The following is a 19,547-nucleotide window of genomic DNA, read 5'->3' as shown; positions in this document are numbered from 1 at the left end:
AGGGTCAATGGTACAATACCCTGCAACTGTGCAGGTAGAAAGGCTTAGATTGCTGCAGGAAATTATTTCAAGTTTTTATTTGTACAGAGAGATTCTCCATACAGAGTATACAAACACATCTTTCTGCTTTGTTCTTCTTTTCCTGCTGGTTTGGTTTTGTGACTGGTGTTCATGGGAATGCTGGTGCCAGCACAAAAAAGGGGAGGAATGAGGGTGAAACCAGCGCCACAGGAGAGAACAACTCCAGTGGTGTTCTGCATCAAATTCAAATCCTTGTGGTCTTACAGGAGCTTATAAGAAGTACTTGTTAATTTTGCTATTACAGCAGTTGCATATGAGATGGTTGAGGCATGAGATAGTTTTTACTTTTTTTTTCTTTCTATTAGAAGAGTTTAGTACTTTCAGCATCGTCGCTTATATCTTTCTCTGCTCCCTCCCTTTAAAGACTGATAGCAGCCTCTTCAGCAATGTTAGATCTCTTTTGGCCTGTGCTTGTTGCAGATGGACCTACTCTCTTGAGATTGATGTTACTCATGGATTCGTTGAATATTCTTAGCTTTCTGAGCATATTTCTTTCCTATTACTTCATTTTTTTTAATGGGTATAAAAGGCGTATGGTGATTTTTTTCAAATTTAAATACATCTATTTCTTTGGTAGTGGTCTGATCTTGTGATCACAAGACTTAGATAAGGAAGCTTTAAATGTTGCTCATAGACTAGTCTAGTAACCATCTCCAATAAAGTACTGGGGTTTTTTGCTGTCCATTTTTCTTAAAGGCAGTGCAATGAATTTAAAGGTAGATTTTCCTATTCTATAATTATTACTCATGCTTGCCAGGAGAGAAATGTTAATGGGAAACTGCTCAGGATTCCTGTGGGAAACTGTTAGGTGATAAACTCAAGACATGAAACTTCAGGGATGTTTAACTTGTCAGATATTATGCAGCAATCCCTGCTTGCTGTATAAAACCGTATGATAAGCTGTGGAGTGTGCGCTGTTCAACTTGGGGTTCATTCCACAGTCTCCCACAGTAGCTCAGTCATGTGGGGTACCTTTTGCACAGATTGCATGGGAAGTTTTTGTTTTCTCTTTTGCTTTTGTGGGTTGTCTTCACAGAAACCTTATCTGCATATGTACTCTTGGCCTGTGTGAAGTAGTTGTGGCTGGAAATTGGGAGTGTGAAATTGCCTACTTGCAAACCGGCAGCTTGGCTTGGATAGCAAAAGGCAATTCTGAACATACTCAATTCCTTCCTGCTGTCTTCTTTTCACTATTCCTTTCTTCTTGGGCTTGAAAGTTACTTCCTACCAGTATAAAATACCTTGTTTCTCAAACAGAGATTTTTTTCCTTATTTTTTCCCTCAGGGAAAATACTTTAAATGCTGTTGATAATGTTAAGATTTCACTGTTCGGACCTCTAGTCTCTTTTGTTTCTCATGCTCAGGGTTTGCAAGTAGCTGAAGTCTGTTGTCCATACTCTGTGTGTAGAAACTGAAATGAGGCAAGTAAAAATTAAGGATTTAAAGACATTGATTCAAACAGAGGAAAACAGTGCTAGCGTGCATGTCTTTTTGTTAGGTTTAGAAAGGTGTTGTTGACTTATGCTAGGATGAACATGGTACCAAAGCTGAGATTTTTTTTCTCAATTTAGAAGACCTTGCATAATTTTTACAGAATTAATCTTGGTTTTATATCTTGATATAATGCAAATACTCTGACTATAACTGGAAGCTCTTTAGGGCCTTTTTCAGATTGCTCGTCTCGTTTGGGAAGAAAGGAACCCAAGCTTTAATTGACATGCCTACGTGATACCACTCCAGCATCTTTGCTTCCCATAGAGGATCTTTCCTAAGTGGATTAGAAATTACCTAGGAAATTACTGTGTTGCTTTCCACTTTTGGACACAGTATCCTGTAAGCAGGAGTTTTATATGGGTTGGCTCTTTCATGTGTTCTGATCTTTTGAACTTTTGGAAGCATTCTTTACCTTTAGGAAAGGTGATGTTTTACATAACCCTATAAATAGTGATGTTTCTCTGGATTGTTTCTTCTCCTGGTCAGAATATATTGTTCGTCCCTTTTGCTGTTGGCTTTTGTACATATGTTTCCTTGTGTTTTCTGTTTTGGGGAACTTAATGTCATATGTTCGGCTTTTGTGTGCCACATACTTTCATCTCCTAGAAGATTATAATTCTCCTCTGGGATACTGTATTCAAACTTATACAAGGAAATACAAGTATATGTACAATTCATGGTCATTGCTTCATATGTTTATTTTGTGACTGAAGTTGTAAATGGTTGTAACAAGGCCTGAGTAGTGTTTTTTATAGTGACTTGCAAAACACACAGAAATGCAAGCAAATGTTGGTTCTGTGGCTAAAACTTTGGGTAAAACTTCAAAGCAAAAAACCTCCGAAACAAAAGCCTGATTTGAAGCTGAATACTGTGCAGTTCTTAAAGAGACTCCCAGCACCAAGTAGTATTTATATTAAACTTCAATTAATGTGGTGGTAAGTTGTTCCCATAACATCATTAATATGCTGTACGAATGGATGTTGTGGACTGTGGAGTATGTCATCAAATAACAACTTCATTTCTTCCTGTTTCAGATTAAGGGAAGTTTCAGAGAAGCTGAACAAATATAATTTAAACAGGTAAGGCATTATCACATGCTGCTGTGAATCATTTAGGAACAATTCCTCTTAACAGCAGCAAGAAACAGATGATTGTACTGTAGATGATGTAGCCGTAGAAATCATCAATGCTACTGATACAGAAGTCCAGAAATGCTTCAGGTAACACAGTTCAGGTAACACAGGAAGAAAATGGGAGGTTTTCAGTTATGATAAATTATATTCAAATCTTCATTACAAAATGACTTCTTAATATGAGGTATAAACCCTGCTGTTTATTGCTGATCAGATTAAATGAGAACCATCACCTTTTAAGATCTTTTTCCTGCATTTTATGTGCTATGTGCTTCAATTAATGCACACTTAGTCATTTTTGAAAGTTTTTCCTGTCGTTAACCACCACTGTACATTTTTCCATCCATGCCCAACTTGATTTTTTTTCCCCCCCAGACTTCAAAAGTTTTAAAATGCTATAAATTCTCACTTTTTCTTTTCAGCCATCCGCCTTTGAATGTATTGGAACAGGCCACTATTAAACAGTGTGTGGTGGGACCAAATCACGCTGCATTTCTTCTGGAGGTAAGTTGCTGAAATCTTCTGAGATAACAAACTTGAAACCATACAGTTAAAATTAGTTATTCTAACATTAAATTGATTAACACTCTTCAGTAACTGAAGACTTATGTTTTAATTTTTTTGGTAAACTTGACTTACATTTCAGTTTTGAACACTTGCTTTTCTTGTTCTAAATACAGGATGGTAGAGTCTGCAGGATTGGTTTTTCAGTTCAACCAGACAGATTGGAATTGGGTAAACCTGAGAATAGTGATGGGTAAGAAATGCTTTTCTTCTAAGATTTTTTTTTTAACTCAGTAAGCAGCTTGGCTGCTTTTCTGTTTTTGTTTTTATTTGTTTGTTTTCAAAGTAGATTTTGGAATGGATACTTTGAGTAGAGACACAGTGGTTATGGTGATGCAGCCAAACAGCCTAGCTTGACAAACTGGTGTAGGAAGAAATAGTATATGTGATTCTGAAAGAAGTGAGACAGGCTCTCTTTAACTTCAAGAAACAAACTCATCCAAAAATAATCCTTAAGAAATAATCTGTGTTAAATTGTTAAGCTTAATGTAGAATCCACTCTGAAAGTGGTCCCATCTGGCAAGGCTCACTTTCTAGACCTGTGGTCCTCGGTCCAGGTAAGTCCCCCTTAACAGGACTAATTAACGGTTCACATTTGAATTTAAATCACTTAATATCAAAGTAGCGTGCTCAGGTTTATGGATAGAACACCTGCTGATTACAATTTGTACATATACACTAAAGGAAAACTTAGCACAGTGGCTAACTCAAATCACTAATTAGCTTAATATGTATTTGCAACTGTGCTATTATGGATTGCCGATGTACGTAAGGTCTGTTAGGCATGCTTTCCACTTTCTTTTTCCAGTGTACCTCTTAATATACAGTTAGATTAGTTTGGAATATTCCCCAAGGGTGTTGCTTAAGCTGGTATGTTACCAGACTAAGTCCCTGAGAATTTCAACCTGGGATTCCAGGTTTTGTTCTTAACCCATTTGGGATTGTTTTGTGACTGATTTACCATCTTTTACTTTCAGTTCAAAGTTGAGCAGTGGCTCAGGGGCAGGAAGGACATCCAGGCCAGGCAGGACTAGTGACTCCCCATGGTTTCTGTCTGGTTCTGAAACTCTGGGCAGACTGGCAGGCAACACCCTTGGGTAAGTTTTGATAGGATTGAGGCTGCAATCTGTTTGTTCCATATTTGAGTATATGTGTATACACATATATAAATTGTATGTAGTATGTATAAGGGAACGTATAATCACAGCAGTTGGGTAGGTAGGGTATAACAAAAAAACCCACTTGATTGACTTGGTTAAAATAACAGACATTGAAGTGACCATTCAGCACATAGGATACGGAGAGATCTTCATGTATGTGTGAAGAATAACCTGCTTTAGGCTGTGTTGTCTTCTTTTGAATGTTTTTTTAGTACCTTGATTTTTGAAAAGTAGTCTATTTCAGAGGGACACTATCAATTTAAACCATGATGGGTTACAAGCATAGAGTGAGATGAGTGCATTTATGCAGGAAGAGCCTTCATTATGTGCTCCATTGTTTTGTGCCTTCCACTCCCTTGCCCCAAGTCATGAGTGGTGTTTTGATAGCTGGGATCCTATACATAGTAATAAGAAAGGAGCATTTGGAAAAGGTTGTTTCTCAGAACCTTTAAAATTGTACTATATGCTAAATATACTGTATAGATCCAGTTTTCTTGTCATTAGACTTAAAATTGATGGTGTCCCTTTTTATAGAAAGGTAAAGTAATCTTCATTCCATAATGACAGTGATCTCTTTGTTACATGTTTTTGTAAGACATGTCCAACTCTGCTGCTTCCTAAGGTTACTAACTGCAGTTAAGGAGAATGCAAATGATTTGTTAAGAGGAAGGAATGACATCTTTCCATTAATTTCCAGAAAATTTGTTAGTTTTTTATTACCAAATAAACTAATTTCATTTGGGCCTTAGTTGCATGAAGAATAACCATCCCTATAAGTTTCCCAAATTTTTTCTGAAATCATTACACATCTGAACCTAAAAATCCATGTGATAAATGTTAAAGACAAACTAGTATTGTCATGTTTAAGAACTTCTTGTGGGATGTGTATCACATTTTTTCCCTCGTTATTCTTAGCTAAGCATAATGTGTTAAAATTGTTTGAATCTTAGAGACCAACCCTGAAGTGTTCCTGATGTCTTCTCTTGAATGTCTCGGAACTAGGTAGTTGGAACATCACTGAACTAGTAGAGTAGCAGTAGGCACTATAACTAGTCTGTTAATTGGAGGGAATAATTGTGTTAATAAATTGAATCTGAAGCCATTCAAATTGTGGGGCCGTTAGAGTAGATAACTGGATTTGGGAAATTGCTAGCATGCTGCTGCACAGTGGAGGGATGTGGTTAACTAGTAGGTGAACAGAAACGAGATGAAAGATTTCTGTACTGTGTTAGTATTTATTTTAGGTTTAGACAGCTTTATAGCAATGGCCATGTCCTTATTCTCCTTAACAGGACCAAATTAGGACACATAGGGAATATTTGAATTATTACACAAATAGAAATGGTTTTAACTGTTAGATATCTAAATGATGTCATTGATAGTTTATAACTTAAAGTAGAAAATGCATCTGTAGTATTAATATCTAATATGGAACCTTTTCATTAACCCTACACCTCCCTGCAGAGGGTTGAATTGAGAGTTGCTCTGTAGGTAGAATTTGACTTCCCCTCAGCCCCATTCTTTTCCTCTCAACCACGTTCCCACCTTTAGAACAGTTTAACTAGCTCTTTTTTTTAAAATGTCACATTCTTCTTTGTTGGTTTGTTTTTTTGGGGTTTTTTTTTTTGGTTTTTTTTTATATTTTCAATAGCATCTTTTTTTTTTTTTATTTTTTTTTTAGAACTCTCTTTTTAACTCATGAGACAAGACTTTTCCTAAAGACATCATTGAATTGCTTTCTGTCTTGTCTTGTCATTGTCTGTGTGGTTGCTAGCTAGAATCCTGAAAATGTAGATGTGTCTGACAGGGCCTTGTCTTAAGCAGACATTTGAGTTACTCTGTGGTTGCAGGGTGTTGTTGGGAGCAAAAAGAAAACGCAAATTAAAAAAGGGTGCTAGTAATCAACTGAAGGCATAAAATGCAAGACAAGTGTTCTTACTTAATTAGCTGTTAATAGCTGCTTATAATAGACTTTCAATGTAAATTTATTAGATACTGTTTCAGAGATCATATCTTTATTTTCATGTCTAATTTTAAATTTTTTTCTTGAAAGGAGTTTGAGACTTGAAGTGGTTGATAGAGGAAGGTTCTGCTGATACAGATTATTAAGTAGCAGTAATACCATAGCCAATACCCTTTAAGGTGTATTACAAGATAAAGCTTAGTTAACCTCGAAGAACTAACTAGAGTCTCTTGTCTTTCATGGCAACAGATTATCTTGTCTTAAATCCAGAGCAGATACAATTGACACAGTTCTGTGGTGATAATTGTAATGATGTGGATAGTTGTAATGATGGTGAGATGTCTAGTTTTACAAATCACTGTCTTTTTGTTGCCTTATTTTGATACTGATTCATAGAAATGAAGAAACTGTTCAGTCAGTTCAGGCATGTTTTTGCAATGTATACAGTTGATGTTAATTTCTGCAAAAGGAATAGGTAAAAAGAAGAGTATCTCTTGATAGCTATACATGAGGATCAGAGAACTATGTAGTGTAAGATTTCTTTTGCGGTAGATTACTTGATTTTTCCAGTGTAATCTTTACCAATTTCTTAATGTAAATCAAGTATCAGAATCTTTAGAAGACCCACCTAAGTATAGTGGTCTTCTGTCAGAGCCATTGACAGTGAAGTTGCTGCATGTGTGCTTTTATAACAGGAAATTAGCAGATGAGTGTTAGATCTTATGCTACTGCTTTTAGAAAATCTGGGAATTCATCCTTTTATGTATTTATGTATGTATACATCCACACGGCTGTATGAGTAGGAAAGAGTGCAAGTTCCAGTTGGAGTCCTGTTCTTTTATTTCTTCTGCATATTTCAGAACTTTATCAGTTTTCCTGGTGTTCTTGTTCTTTCTAGTTTTGAGAGTTACTTTTATATGTTTGTGTATGAAGTCAAGCTGCAGTATTTTTCAGAGGCTATTTATAAGTTATTAATAATAAAACTAAAGACTTACTGAAGTAGGCCCCAAAGTATGCTGTTGTATTAAATAAATAAATATTCTAAATCTTCTAGAAGTCGCTGGAGTTCAGGGGTTGGTGGAAGTGGAGGAGGATCTTCTGGTAGATCATCTGCTGGAGCTCGAGACTCTCGAAGGCAGACCAGAGTTATACGCACAGGACGTGACAGAGGATCTGGGCTGCTGGGGAGTCAACCACAACCAGTGATTCCAGCATCAGTCATTCCAGAGGAACTAATTTCACAGGTATGTGAACTAGAAGCTGCTTGTTGCCAAAAGCTTGGAGAGCTTCTCACAGTGTGTGTACAGGAATGTGTTGTAGTAGTGCCTTTTCTCCAAGGAGTAATGGCATATAATTGAAGAAATTGACTTTCCCTAGCTGACTTGGTTTTATTCTTAAATACATAATGGAAGTGATAGACTTTTGGATTCTAGAATTTCCATTTCCCAGACTTCCCCCAAGACACGTATATGTTTAATGTAGATAAGGAGGGCCATGTTTGGTTGTAGAGGGGAGATTTAGTGAGAAAATCAAATACTTGAGAACAGTATCAAATGTTAAGTTTCTTGAAGGAATGTAATGAGGGAGGGCAGATTGACTTTTTCTTGTTTGATAGAAGGAGTGATCCATTTTAGATGTAAATGAAAGACATTAAACATATTTAATCTCTTTAAAATACTGATAATTTTTCTTCATGTACACCTCTACTTAATTTTTTATAGATGTGACTTTTATGAATATTGGGTATAAATTGCTCTGCTTTTGCCTTTTAATGCATTAAAGCCTGAAGAAGCTGTTAAGTGTGTTAAAACATTTTCCTCCATATTTGAAGAAAAGAATACATTCAAAATATGTGATTAGTTAATTCATTTTAACTATTAGCTTAGAACTAGTTGCTGGTCTACATTCGAAATACAGATATTATTTGCTAGGCCAAAGATAATCTGCTTTGCTTCTTCCCTTGCTGTGATATTTTGCTTTCCCTTTTTTTTCTTTTTTTTTCTTTTTTAAATAGCGTACTTTGTTTACCTTTAAAGCAGAAGGTGTCTAAAACATTTCTGAGGTAACTTTAAAGCAGAGCAATAGGAAAGATCTTCAGAGATGATCTAGAAATTCTAGGGTGTCTCAAAAATCTGTAAACTTCTGGCATAGAATATTATGACAAAAAATTTGCCTTTGTGTGCTGTTAAAACATCCCAGGTTTTTTTTTGCATGCCAACAGACCATTTTACTTGGTGCCTTATTTTTACTCTGTTGTGAAAATACTCAGTACTTGTTTCTTATGTTCTCTTGTTCGTGATCTTTCAAAACTCTCATCATCTCTGACATTCAGTAGAGGGTAATCTGGGCAAACAAAGTGCTCTGAGTCCTGGGCTTAGTGGAATAAACCAGAGTTTCTCTGGTTTTTTTTAAATTCATTGCCTCTAATGCTTGGAAGGTTTTATCTTCATTTGCACTTTGTTAATAAAAACTTAAATGTTGCAAAAACTGCCGAAGATAAACCTTTAGAAGCAGAATGATGAGAAAAATACGGTCAGTGAGGTGGTTTTGTTTGAAGGGCAGTGGAAAGAGAAACCCGTGTAAAAGACAGGGATTGAGGTGTAGTTTTGACACAGCAGTTGATTGCAAACTCCATTGTTTGACATACTAAGTTTTATAGAAACATACAGAACATTCTCAAAACCCAGACTGCTTATTATTTAAATGCAGCATTAAACATGCCAAGAAGTAGATTCTAAGGTTCCATTAGAAAATTTAGCACCAAAGTTGGAATTCAGTGGCCTGACTGGAACTGAGAGAAGGCTGGGTATCTAGTGCAGGATACTGTGAAAAACTGATAAGAGCCCCTGTGTCTGTATGTCCTATTACCGACTTTTGATTCTTACTAGACTTCTTTTAGAATTAAGCCTTTTCTTATGAATGATGATTGGTGAGCTGAGAATGACCAGTGACCAATTCTACTCTGCTCTTACAGGCACAAGTTGTGTTACAGGGGAAGTCCAGAAGTATTATTATTCGAGAACTCCAACGAACAAATCTTGATGTAAACCTTGCTGTAAATAATTTGTTGAGTCGTGATGATGAAGATGGAGATGATGGGGATGACACAGCAAGTGAATCATATCTTCCTGGAGGTTTGTATCCTGCAACTTTTGATTAAAAAAATGGCATTGCATTCTTATTTTTCTGTATTTAAGTACTGACAGCGAGTTCCGTGCTGTGCCAGGTGTGCAGCGAAGACAATTCTTGCTTATAGGAGCAAAGTCTAAAGATGTACAAAACAAAAGATGGACTGGGATGTCTTGACGGATTAGGATAGCCACTGAAGAATAACTGTTAATACTGTTTGTGGGGGGCATGAAAGTTATATTTTCTTTTAGGATCCCAGGCTTTGTAACACTAGCATTACTTACGTCTATTTTGCTGCTCAATGAGATGCTGAGACTGCTGTGTGGCTTGCTCATAAAAGCTGAATCTAAAACTTTCTAGTGACTTGCATGTTTTTTACTACTAACAAATATTCTTAATATTTATACAAGTTTTTAGAGCAAAAATTATGTTTTTATAAAATCAAAAAGCCTTAGTAGAGGGCAAAACAGTTTACAGTTGTTATAGTTAGATTGAGAATTTATTCTTCATCTCAAATTCCCCTTATAAATGCTGTAGTGTTCTGGCTAGACTGGCAAAATCCTGTAATTGAAGTGCAGCTATTTTTGAAATATTGTCTGTCCCATACAATTGCTTTTTATAGAAGACTTTGAGTCTTCTTTTGCATTGGCTAAATAATTTAGGCAATCTTTTCTTGCTGAATAAACAGATTTGAAAACATAGCAGCCGAATCCAGTGTTGTGTTAGGTGCACTGCATGAAAAGAACACATCTAAACTCTGACTACATTATAGCTTTTTTTCTGTGTGTCAAAATGATGTTTTGATATTTTTCTAATAAATGTTTTTTTGGGGTTTTTTTCTGCTCATCTGGTTCACCAGGAAGGTTCATGGGCTTCGTCCATCTTTATCTTGTCAGTCATGTGATTAGACAAAGGTTATTTTTAATTTCTGCAACAAAAACTTTGTATTTCATTTTGCTTCTTCTAGTTTTAGTTGCATCTGTCAAGCATCTTTATTTTGCTCTAGAATCAAGAATCTTCTGGTGAAAGGGGTGAAAAATCTTCAATCTCCATCTTATTTTTTAGTGATGAGCTTAATAGCATTAGATGGATGCAATGGAGGAAGTAAATTCTCCTAAGTTTCCAAATGTTCAAAGCAGTTTGTAGTCTTAAGCATACCCAAATGCATTCCTCCAGAGCTGGCTTTCAGAAGATAAATCACAGTTAGGAACTTCTACTGTAAATTACTGCTTTTAACCATACTAACCAGCATTCTGCAGCATTAACTGTTCTCTGAGTACCTCTTGAGATCCTAAGGATCAATTAATAGGGACCATCTGACAACCTGTGACTGGTAACTTTCATTTGAAGGTGCCTCCACTACAGTCTGTGAGTCTCATCTATTTGAGATGGGTTAAAGTAGTGTGCAGTTTCACTGTCCTCACTGGATGTCCAGAAAAAAAAATTCTCTTGGCTTAATTTTTAAATCTTCTTCTCTGTTTGGAGTAAACTTCCTGTAAGGGATTGCAATGTTCTAAAATTAGTTTTTCCCCTATATTACCCCATAGAGAAATGGATCTGTTTTTTCCCAGTTTTCATGGGAAGAGATATGGAAATGATGACTGAAGTGACACTTGATCTGTCTTAACTCCAGTCTTCAAAGATGTAATTTCTGGTTTGTAGAATGTGCTGTGCCTTCTCTGTCTGTCCTAAGTTTCATGGGCAAAAATCAGTTTGTTGCACAGAAATGAATTAGTTAGGTATCTGAGTGACCAGAGGAAGTCTAGCTGAGGACTTGGCAGTGCTGTTATGACTCTACTATTGATACATTGAGTAGTAAAAATTACCAGCCTTGCTTATGTCACATGACCGTGCAAGCTAGGTTTCAGGAAAACCAAATGGCCAGAGAGAGTTGCCTATAGCTCTTTTTAAAAGTATTTTACTCTAGAAACTTTGCAGTCTTCTTGCTTTCACTTGTCATCTCATGTCTGGATGCCCCTTTGGAACTATAACATCATAAAAGAAAACCGATAAATGCTGTATGCATTCAATTATTAGGCTTTTTTAATGTTCTGAAAGATTAAGAACTTTTTAAAAATTACGTCAAATTATGCTTTAAAGTTTTTTTATTTTGTTCATTTCAAGCACAAAAAAAGCATGTGACAAGACAGATTTTGACTCTGGACTTCTGAGGCTCTTGCATTTCAATTGAAAGCATGTTAATTTTGTCTTTCTGCCTTCTGCATGTCTGATGCTTTGTGACCCTTACATTTAGGGGTTACTTCTCTAAGCTTTCCAAGACAGACAGACTTTTTTTAAAGCACTTTGCATATGATTTAAAAAATAGTAATAAAATCATTAATAAGCTGAGATACTTTCCAAGTACTTTGAATTTAATAAATTTTTGTTTAATGGATCATAATTTCATTAATGTATCAGTTGTGATGATTCCAGTTAGTACTGTAAAGGTTATGGATCTAACTTTTTTTGAGGTGCCAAAACACATGTTTCAGTTCTTCCTGAATTCTTCAAAATGTCTTAAGTGAAGAGCAGAACTCTGCTTTTCTGTACAGATTGCCATCAACGAATCTCTGTTAAATATTTGGTTTTGGACCCCAGTGTACTTTGATTTTTGGCTTCTCTAATCTAATTCTGTTTCTTTTGTTTTATGATAGTTAGCAGAGAGGAATATGGATTCATTTGTTTCATAACAAATACATAAGGAGAATAAGATAAAAAGATCTATAGAACAAGATCATTTAGCATGGAAAAGACTTGACAACCTCTGTGAGGCTCATATCAAGTTGTAATAGAGGGTTCTCCTGGGCTTTATGTTCTGTTAATATTCTGAATAGAGATGCTATAGATGTTAAAATGTTTTGTTGTTTGTGTAGTTCAGATGAGTGCATATTTGCTCAGTAACTTCTGCATGGTGCAGTGCGTTCTCACTAGTGGGACTTGTGAAACGTGGGTTTGACAACATTGCAGAGAGGAGAGATGGGCTGGTGTCGCAGCAGGACTTACTGTGCTGGCTTCCAGTGAGGGGAGATGGGAACTGCAGCATAGTGTAGGATCAGCTCAGTGGTTTGCCTTTGGGGGAAAACAATTAGATAATGGGGTTGGTTTTTTTTTCTGGTTTTGTTGTTGTGGTTTTGTTTTCTTTGTTGTTGGGTTGTTTTTTTTCCTCTGTTTTTGTGAACTTCAAGTTGGGTAATATTTTGAATAACTATTATCTTATCAAGAATGAATTCTGGAGTTCTGTTTTAGTCTAGTTTCCTAGGAAACCAAAACAAATGTTTCTCTCCCTTCACTGTCACAGTTTTGCCAGTTTAATCCAAACTCGAAAGAGGAGGAGGTACTGAACACATTGAATCCTTGAATATTTCATAAAAGTGTGCAGCTGAGAAGAGGGGAGAGAACTTACGATTGGCCCTTAAGGGAAAAGGTTTAAAGTGAGCTCTACTTGAGATCAGAATTGATCTAAGCAATGCCTTCAGTTAATGAATCCAGTGATGATGCTATTTGAATTGCTGCTTATGTGCATACTGAAAACCAGGGGGTTTTATTGATGGGTTTTTTTGGTGTGGGTATTTTGTTTTGTTTTGTTTCTTTCCTCTGAACTGGATATCCTTTTCTTTCTAATTTTCTGTGGTATTTAGTAGTGAATCATGGGTATTTTCTTACGAAAATAGGTTCATCAGAAGTATCACATCTAGATGTGAAGGGAGCAGTCTGATTCTGGTCTCACACAGCACAATGAATGATATAATCCCATGGGTTTTGTCTGAAGAGCAGGAAAATAAAGTCATAGAGAATGTTTTTTGGGGGTTTTTTTTTGGTTTTGGTTTTGTTTTTTTTTTCTTTTTAAACTCCGAATTCTTAAACTGGATGTAGCCTTGCAGTATCTGTGTTTTCACAGCGCTAAAAAAATTCCAGTGATGTTTGAAGGGGAGTGGATTTGGCTCCTATCCCTACTGGTTTTAGCACCTTTCTTTGCTGATATAGAAAATGGAAGAAGGGGGATCTCTTTCAGAAATACTGGAAGAAAATTAAAATCTGGTTTGAAGCTGAAATAAGAGGGTAAGAAAAGGCTTAATTTCGTTACTCATCTTAATGCGTATTTAGCCCAAACCCACATAGTTTTGGTTCTTACGTCTGATAGCTTGAATTTTTACTTTCTTTTTCTTTGGAAACACAACTAAACTCAAGATGCCTGACATGGTGGAAGGTGTGTGTGTGTGTCACAAGTTAGTGTGTGTTTTCTGTCAAGAGGATTTCTCACTTAGCTTACCTTAAAAAAAAGAATCCAGTATTGTCCATTCTGAATGAGGGTGGAGAGTTCTTTTCTGTACTGGGCAATTTGGTTCCTAGAAAGAGATCAAAGTTCTTTGCAGTTTTTTTTCCTGGATACTGACCAAAAGATATCAGAACTAGTTGCTAGACTATGGAGGGGTTGGAGCTTACCTAGGAAAAGATGGTTGTGGTGATTGTGGGAGGAGGGAAGAGGGAGCAGTATGTCAGTATTGGGAAATACAACAGAATCTCATCTGTGTTCACAGCTCTGAAAGTCTGTTATTTACGAGTTGACACTGAAGGTGAGCTGTACTGCAGCTTTATCATTGTGAAAAGCGAGTAGCAGGCAGGGTAAGGGTACTCTGAGTGATCTGAATTGTTTTAGATAGAGCCTGTTTGCCAGGCATGGCAAATTCATGTGAATTTTTTTTCTAAGATTTCCAAGCAGTTTGCCATGGATGGCTTCCTGAAGTGTGCCGCGTGAACTATGGGGTCCCAAATGGTGTCCTTTTAGAAGCATGGTCTACACCTGAGCGGGTTACTTAATTAATGCCAAAAGTGTTCACGTAGGTCTTGCCTTGAAATCGAGTGTGCTTCCAGGTTACAGTGCTGTTTTTCTGTGGACAGTCAGTGGTATGTGTTACATTTCCTTGTAGATGAGAGTTTAGAAATACAAGGATGAATATTCTGATGTTCAGGGATGTGAAAGTCTTAAGTGAATTAATACCAGCTCTAAGAGCAGATTTATGGCTCCTTTTCAGTTTTTTGATACCCTCTACTTTGTGTTCCTCCCTCCATTTCATTCCAGACGCTAAGACCCATAATGATCAGTTCCTGCTGTTAAGAATGCTTGTTTTCTAGTCACTATTTTGTTTTATGCTTGTGAGATAAAGGCTGAGAACTGGATTTGCAGAAATTCTGTGTGCTCCTTCCATGTTTCCTTAAGAGGGTTTGTGTATAGCCTCACATGAGCTTCCTGGGTGGTTTAAGCAGATGCGGTTGTCCTGCTGCCAGAAGGCACTATCCTGCCATTCCCTTGCATGGGGGTGAGGTTTGTGTGCCTGTATGGGCTAGTGAAACCTAATTCGGGAAGCCTAATTTCTTTTTTTTGTTTGTTTTAAGTCAGATTTGCTTGAAAGTTTGGGAAGGGCAAGAACTATCTCCTTTGGCAGCAAGCAGTAGGGTCTGGTCAGCTTTGCAGAATGTGGTGAGGCTTCACCTTTGGGGCTCTGGTTACTCCATTATGTCAGTCTGAAGATCCATTCCCACATTACTTCTATACCCAGTGAACTTCTCTTTCAAGCCAGGTGAATGCACTAGTTGTAGATTTAGAAATCCCCCCTTGTCCCAAGAAGGTGCCTGCCACAGGGATGAAGAAGGGAAGTACGACTGCCCTTTTGTAGCAAGATGGTGGTCAGGGTCAGTTGTACTGCCAGTCCATATTGCTGGACTTCAGTAAGTCACATGAATTTCCAGTAGCCTCTTTTGTGTGTGGATAGAAGCTGTAGTTTAGTTAATGGAAGGAGATTGTTTTGCATTTTAATGATGATCATTACTTCAGGGAAACTCAAGTTTTCTAACATAGAAGGTAGGGCAGTCACAGTATTTAATTTAAGTTCAACTTCTGGGTTTGGTTGGGTCTTTTTTTTCAAACTGCATTGTATTAAAACATTATGCTTTTCCCAGGTAACTGTTGTTGTTGTTCACGTAGCTACCATTTAAAGCTTTGTACTGAGAGCTGCAAGTTACTAGCTTGTGAATTAAATGAGTACCTCATTCTCTGAGAGAAACATTCCATGGAGAAATGTACAGTCTTTGGCATCAAAGATGTGGCTGTGCGAAGGCCGCCCTTCTCCGTCAGCTCTGTCCTCCCTTCATTCTAGGTCATCTTGGGAGTTCTGCATTACGTGCATGACTGTGTGTGCACATGAGTGTATATGTCTCTTATCTTATTTTAGTGCTTTGTTCTTTCAAGTGGCAGTCAAAAGTTTGAATTTCTGGGATATAGAACAATATGTTTTGGGAAAGTCTTGTTTGGGAAATGTGGTTAGATAAGTGACAGAGCAGTTCTTGCAGGGAAACTGGTTTTGTTCACTAGTTCACCAAGCTTGATTGTAAATGTGGTTGCATAGGAGGCACATGAGTTTGCACTGGTGAATCTGAAGAGCAGAAATTCAATTAATAGATAGGATTTTTTTGTTTTGATATTTGTTTAGTTGATGGTCTCTCTAGCTGATGTTTTAAGTAGCTGATTATTCACTTAAGACCCTTGTCTCCTCTTATAGAGGATCTTATGTCTCTTCTGGATGCTGACATACATTCTGCTCACCCAAGTGTCATTATTGATGCTGATGCTATGTTTTCAGAAGATATTAGTTACTTTGGTTATCCATCCTTTCGGCGCTCATCACTTTCCAGGCTAGGCTCATCCAGAGGTAATTTTGCACCTTTTTTCTTTGTAATAAGTAGTTTGCTGTGGAAAAAGCTAGTGATAGTACACACTGGTGGTTTAGATGCTGATTTAATGTGAAAGTAGACTGTGATATGTTGTCAAATACAGAGTAGACAAGTAGATTGTTACTCATCAAAATTATTAATGAATTCTGACTATTAGCAGGTAAGTTCTGCAAGAACGTTGGTCATCATGTGTTTTAAATCTAATTGTTGATCATTGGTGTTGCAAGGTGTTACAAAATTTTTGCATGTTAAGTTTATTTTAAGCCGTAGTGTATGTACCTACTAATACATAGATTGCATTCCAAATATTTAATTTGGCTCAAAAATTAGTAATAATCGATGACATGCAGCATTCTTAATACTTTTTTTTTTTTTTTCTTCTTTCTTTCTTTTGGGTTGCTCTTTGTACACTGTTCTTCACATTTCCTTAGTTGTTCCATGACAGAAGTTAACTTCATGGAATGAGGAACTTTAGATGATAAAGAGGGAGAACAAATCTAAATTTTACTTTCTGGAAGTGTTTTTATAGTTGGATAAGGAGAACTATTGGCAGGTGATAAAAAAAGCTCCTTGAGCAGTGTTAGGGCATTTTTTCTTTTAAGCATTATACACTTAAAAGATTTATAACAGACCATGCAGCAATTTCCTGTCTTTTTGAAGCTGTTGCCACAAATGCCTAGGGTATTTCCAAACTGTTAATCCAACCTCTGGTGTGATTGTTTATTTAGTACAGCTTTGTTGCCTTTCATGAACATGTTTTATATATTAATTGCTGAACATGTAAGTTCCTGTTACAAAATTATTAGTCAGGGGTCAGTGTGATGTTTGCTAGAAAGTAAGTACAGTACTTATGTGAAATACATCTGTAAGACAGACTGTCGTGTTTGGCTTATGTAAAAGCTCTCCCATTTGTCTAATACAGCAAAAAGCCCAAGACTTGGCATAATCCATTGACACTATGATATAATAATGCAGTCATCTCGTATATGTAATTTCAGTTGATTTTTGTGAGCATAAGTGAGGTACTTCATAGGTTAAATGCATTTATGTGCATGTGCGAATATTAAGCATCTGACATAACTCCTTCTAAATTCCTCCTTTTTTTTCCTTTTCTAAGGTTATTCTATATAAGACGTTACCACGAATTTTATAATCCTTATTTTCCATGCATAGTTGACTCGTGGAAAGTTAGTTTGATTACCTGATTTAAAAAATTTTTCTGCATGAGCGAACTGCAGAGTACTGGCTTTAGACAGTTTATAGGCCAATTGGAGGGGAAGCATTTTGGTAAGGAACATTTTCTATGAGGATCCTTTTAAAAACCTGTCTGACTCTTGAAAAGTTTTCATTTGATCTACTCAAAGCAGATACGCTTTAATTTATTAAATCCAGTCCTATTAAATCCTGGAATATTGCTTTAAACAAAAGGGGTTGGATTATCAAACATGTATGAGAGCTTTTTTTAATGCTTGCTTTCTTTAACCTTTTTAAATTACTGTTTTTCTGGGAAAGTTGTTACGAAACTCTCTAATAAAAACTCTTTTTTGGTTTGCATAAAGATATCTGACAGACTATATAGACTTAAGATTCTTTTATTATTGTAACTACATTGATAAAACCACGGAACTGTGCATATTGTACTAGAAAACTTTAAATAGCAATGTAAAATGTATTTGGCCTCTTACGATGTAAGTGAAATTGCTCTAGCATTTTTTCATAGTGCACAAAACTGTAAGCCTTTATTTCTAGCTTATTTTATGTTTAGTAATTCTAAAGTACATATTCTTGAAAGAGTTAATATATTGAATGTTGCATGTCAGGACTATATTTTTAATCTGTGTGAGTAGATTTAACTGCTGTTAGTTGCATCCTGAAGGGTCTTTACTAGAGAGTGGCTTACTTTTATCCCACTGGTGTGACCCAATTGCATACCAGTTCTCCTTCTTCCCTTAGAGAGAGACTCTGAGCTGTTGCGTGAACGTGAGTCCGTTTTACGTTTGCGTGAACGAAGGTGGCTTGATGGAGCCTCATTTGATAATGAAAGAGGCTCAACAAGTAAGGAAGGGGAACCAAACCTGGACAAGAAGAATACACCTGTTCAAAGTCCTGTTTCTTTAGGAGAAGACTTGCAGTGGTGGCCAGATAAGGTATGGAATTTTTTTAATCTATTATTTGCATGCTGTGCAACATATCTGGGTTTTTCTCCCAAATAAATACTGTGTGTTTCCTTTTTGACTATCACATCTTAGTTTTGTGAGATAAGGTAATAAAGCATATTCCTTATTATGCACGTAAGTTATACATAATTAATTACATCCTTATAGCTGCACTTCTGTTACTGCTGTTTTAATTTTCTTCTCGGTGTATTTTCAAGACACTGCTGTAGACCAGAAGGCTTGGGGTTTTTTTTCTTCTTTCTTTCATTTACTTGGGTGCTCAAAGCATTTAATTGGCAGTAGGAAATTCATGAAACAATCTAAGTATACTTCATCAAGGAAACATTTTTTGATACGCATTATTATTCCTAGAGATACTTTCAGTTTGAATGGGTTGGGCTTTTAAACTACAGTGGTAAAAATTGGCATTTATTTGCAGTTGTGTTTTGAGTTGATCAGTAACTTGGTTGCTCCTTCAAAATCCTTTGGCTTTGATTAGCTGGTTTTCTTTGTAACCTTAATTCCATTTTCAAGGCAAGAAGTAATTACCACAGGAGATAAAAGTAGTAGAAAAACCAGCCGTATGTTGCTAATTGAATATCTGTAGTCATTGCCTTTATGGATTACCTATATGTTTGGGGAGATGACTTTTAAAAAACCTAAATAAAATAAAACCCAAACCAACCAACCAAACCAAAAAGCTTCCTAAGAATGGAAGGATCATCTATGTTTATTAGACCAAATTTTATGGACTTGATCTGGTGTTCCCATTTCTGTCTGTCTGCAGGATCTGTGAGGTTGCTTTTTTGATCTGTCACACTTCCTTTTTCTGTGTCTCTGTTCATTTCAGACTAAATCTAGATAGCTTGAGAAGGGAGGTGAATATAGAGGCTTATTTCGGCTTACAGCAGCATGACTATAGATGCTATTGCCTTCTTTTGGGCATTTAAACTGAGAAATTAAGAGACCTAAAAAGAATGTTTGTCTAATAGTTGCTCTCTACCAGATCTTTCGTGTTTAAACTATTTTTTGTTTGTTTGTTTTTGGATTTGTTGTTGGTTTGGTTTTGTTTTGTTTTTCCTCATCTAGTAGCATTGAACTTCTCTGTCAGTGAAAGTTGGCAGCTTTTGTCCCGCTA

At 36.4% G+C, this 19,547-nt stretch overlaps 1 protein-coding gene across 9 annotated transcripts in view; it reads left to right on the top strand.

Moving 5' to 3' along the window:
• UBR5 (ubiquitin protein ligase E3 component n-recognin 5) overlaps window positions 1–19,547 on the top strand; it is an 82,459-nt gene that overhangs the window by 15,042 nt on the left and 47,870 nt on the right. For 4 of the 9 annotated variants that reach the window (XM_039549993.1, XM_039549995.1, XM_039549991.1 and 1 more), the window contains exons 2-9: window positions 2,610–2,654; window positions 3,131–3,212; window positions 3,389–3,465; window positions 4,250–4,369; window positions 7,450–7,639; window positions 9,370–9,529; window positions 16,082–16,231; window positions 18,189–18,400. In XM_039549993.1, coding sequence (XP_039405927.1) covers window positions 2,610–2,654; window positions 3,131–3,212; window positions 3,389–3,465; window positions 4,250–4,369; window positions 7,450–7,639; window positions 9,370–9,529; window positions 16,082–16,231; window positions 18,189–18,400 — 1,036 coding nt within the window. Of the gene's footprint in view, window positions 1–2,609; window positions 2,655–3,130; window positions 3,213–3,388; window positions 3,466–4,249; window positions 4,370–7,449; window positions 7,640–9,369; window positions 9,530–13,492; window positions 13,584–16,081; window positions 16,232–18,188; window positions 18,401–19,547 lie in introns of those variants that run through there. The other 5 variants (XM_039549996.1, XM_039549992.1, XM_039549997.1 and 2 more) reach the window with 4 other exon arrangements.

Source organism: Corvus cornix, chromosome 2, assembly GCF_000738735.6.
Source record: "Corvus cornix cornix isolate S_Up_H32 chromosome 2, ASM73873v5, whole genome shotgun sequence".
Taxonomy (NCBI): Eukaryota; Metazoa; Chordata; class Aves; order Passeriformes; family Corvidae; genus Corvus; species Corvus cornix.
This window is presented reverse-complemented; position numbering and strand designations above follow the sequence as displayed.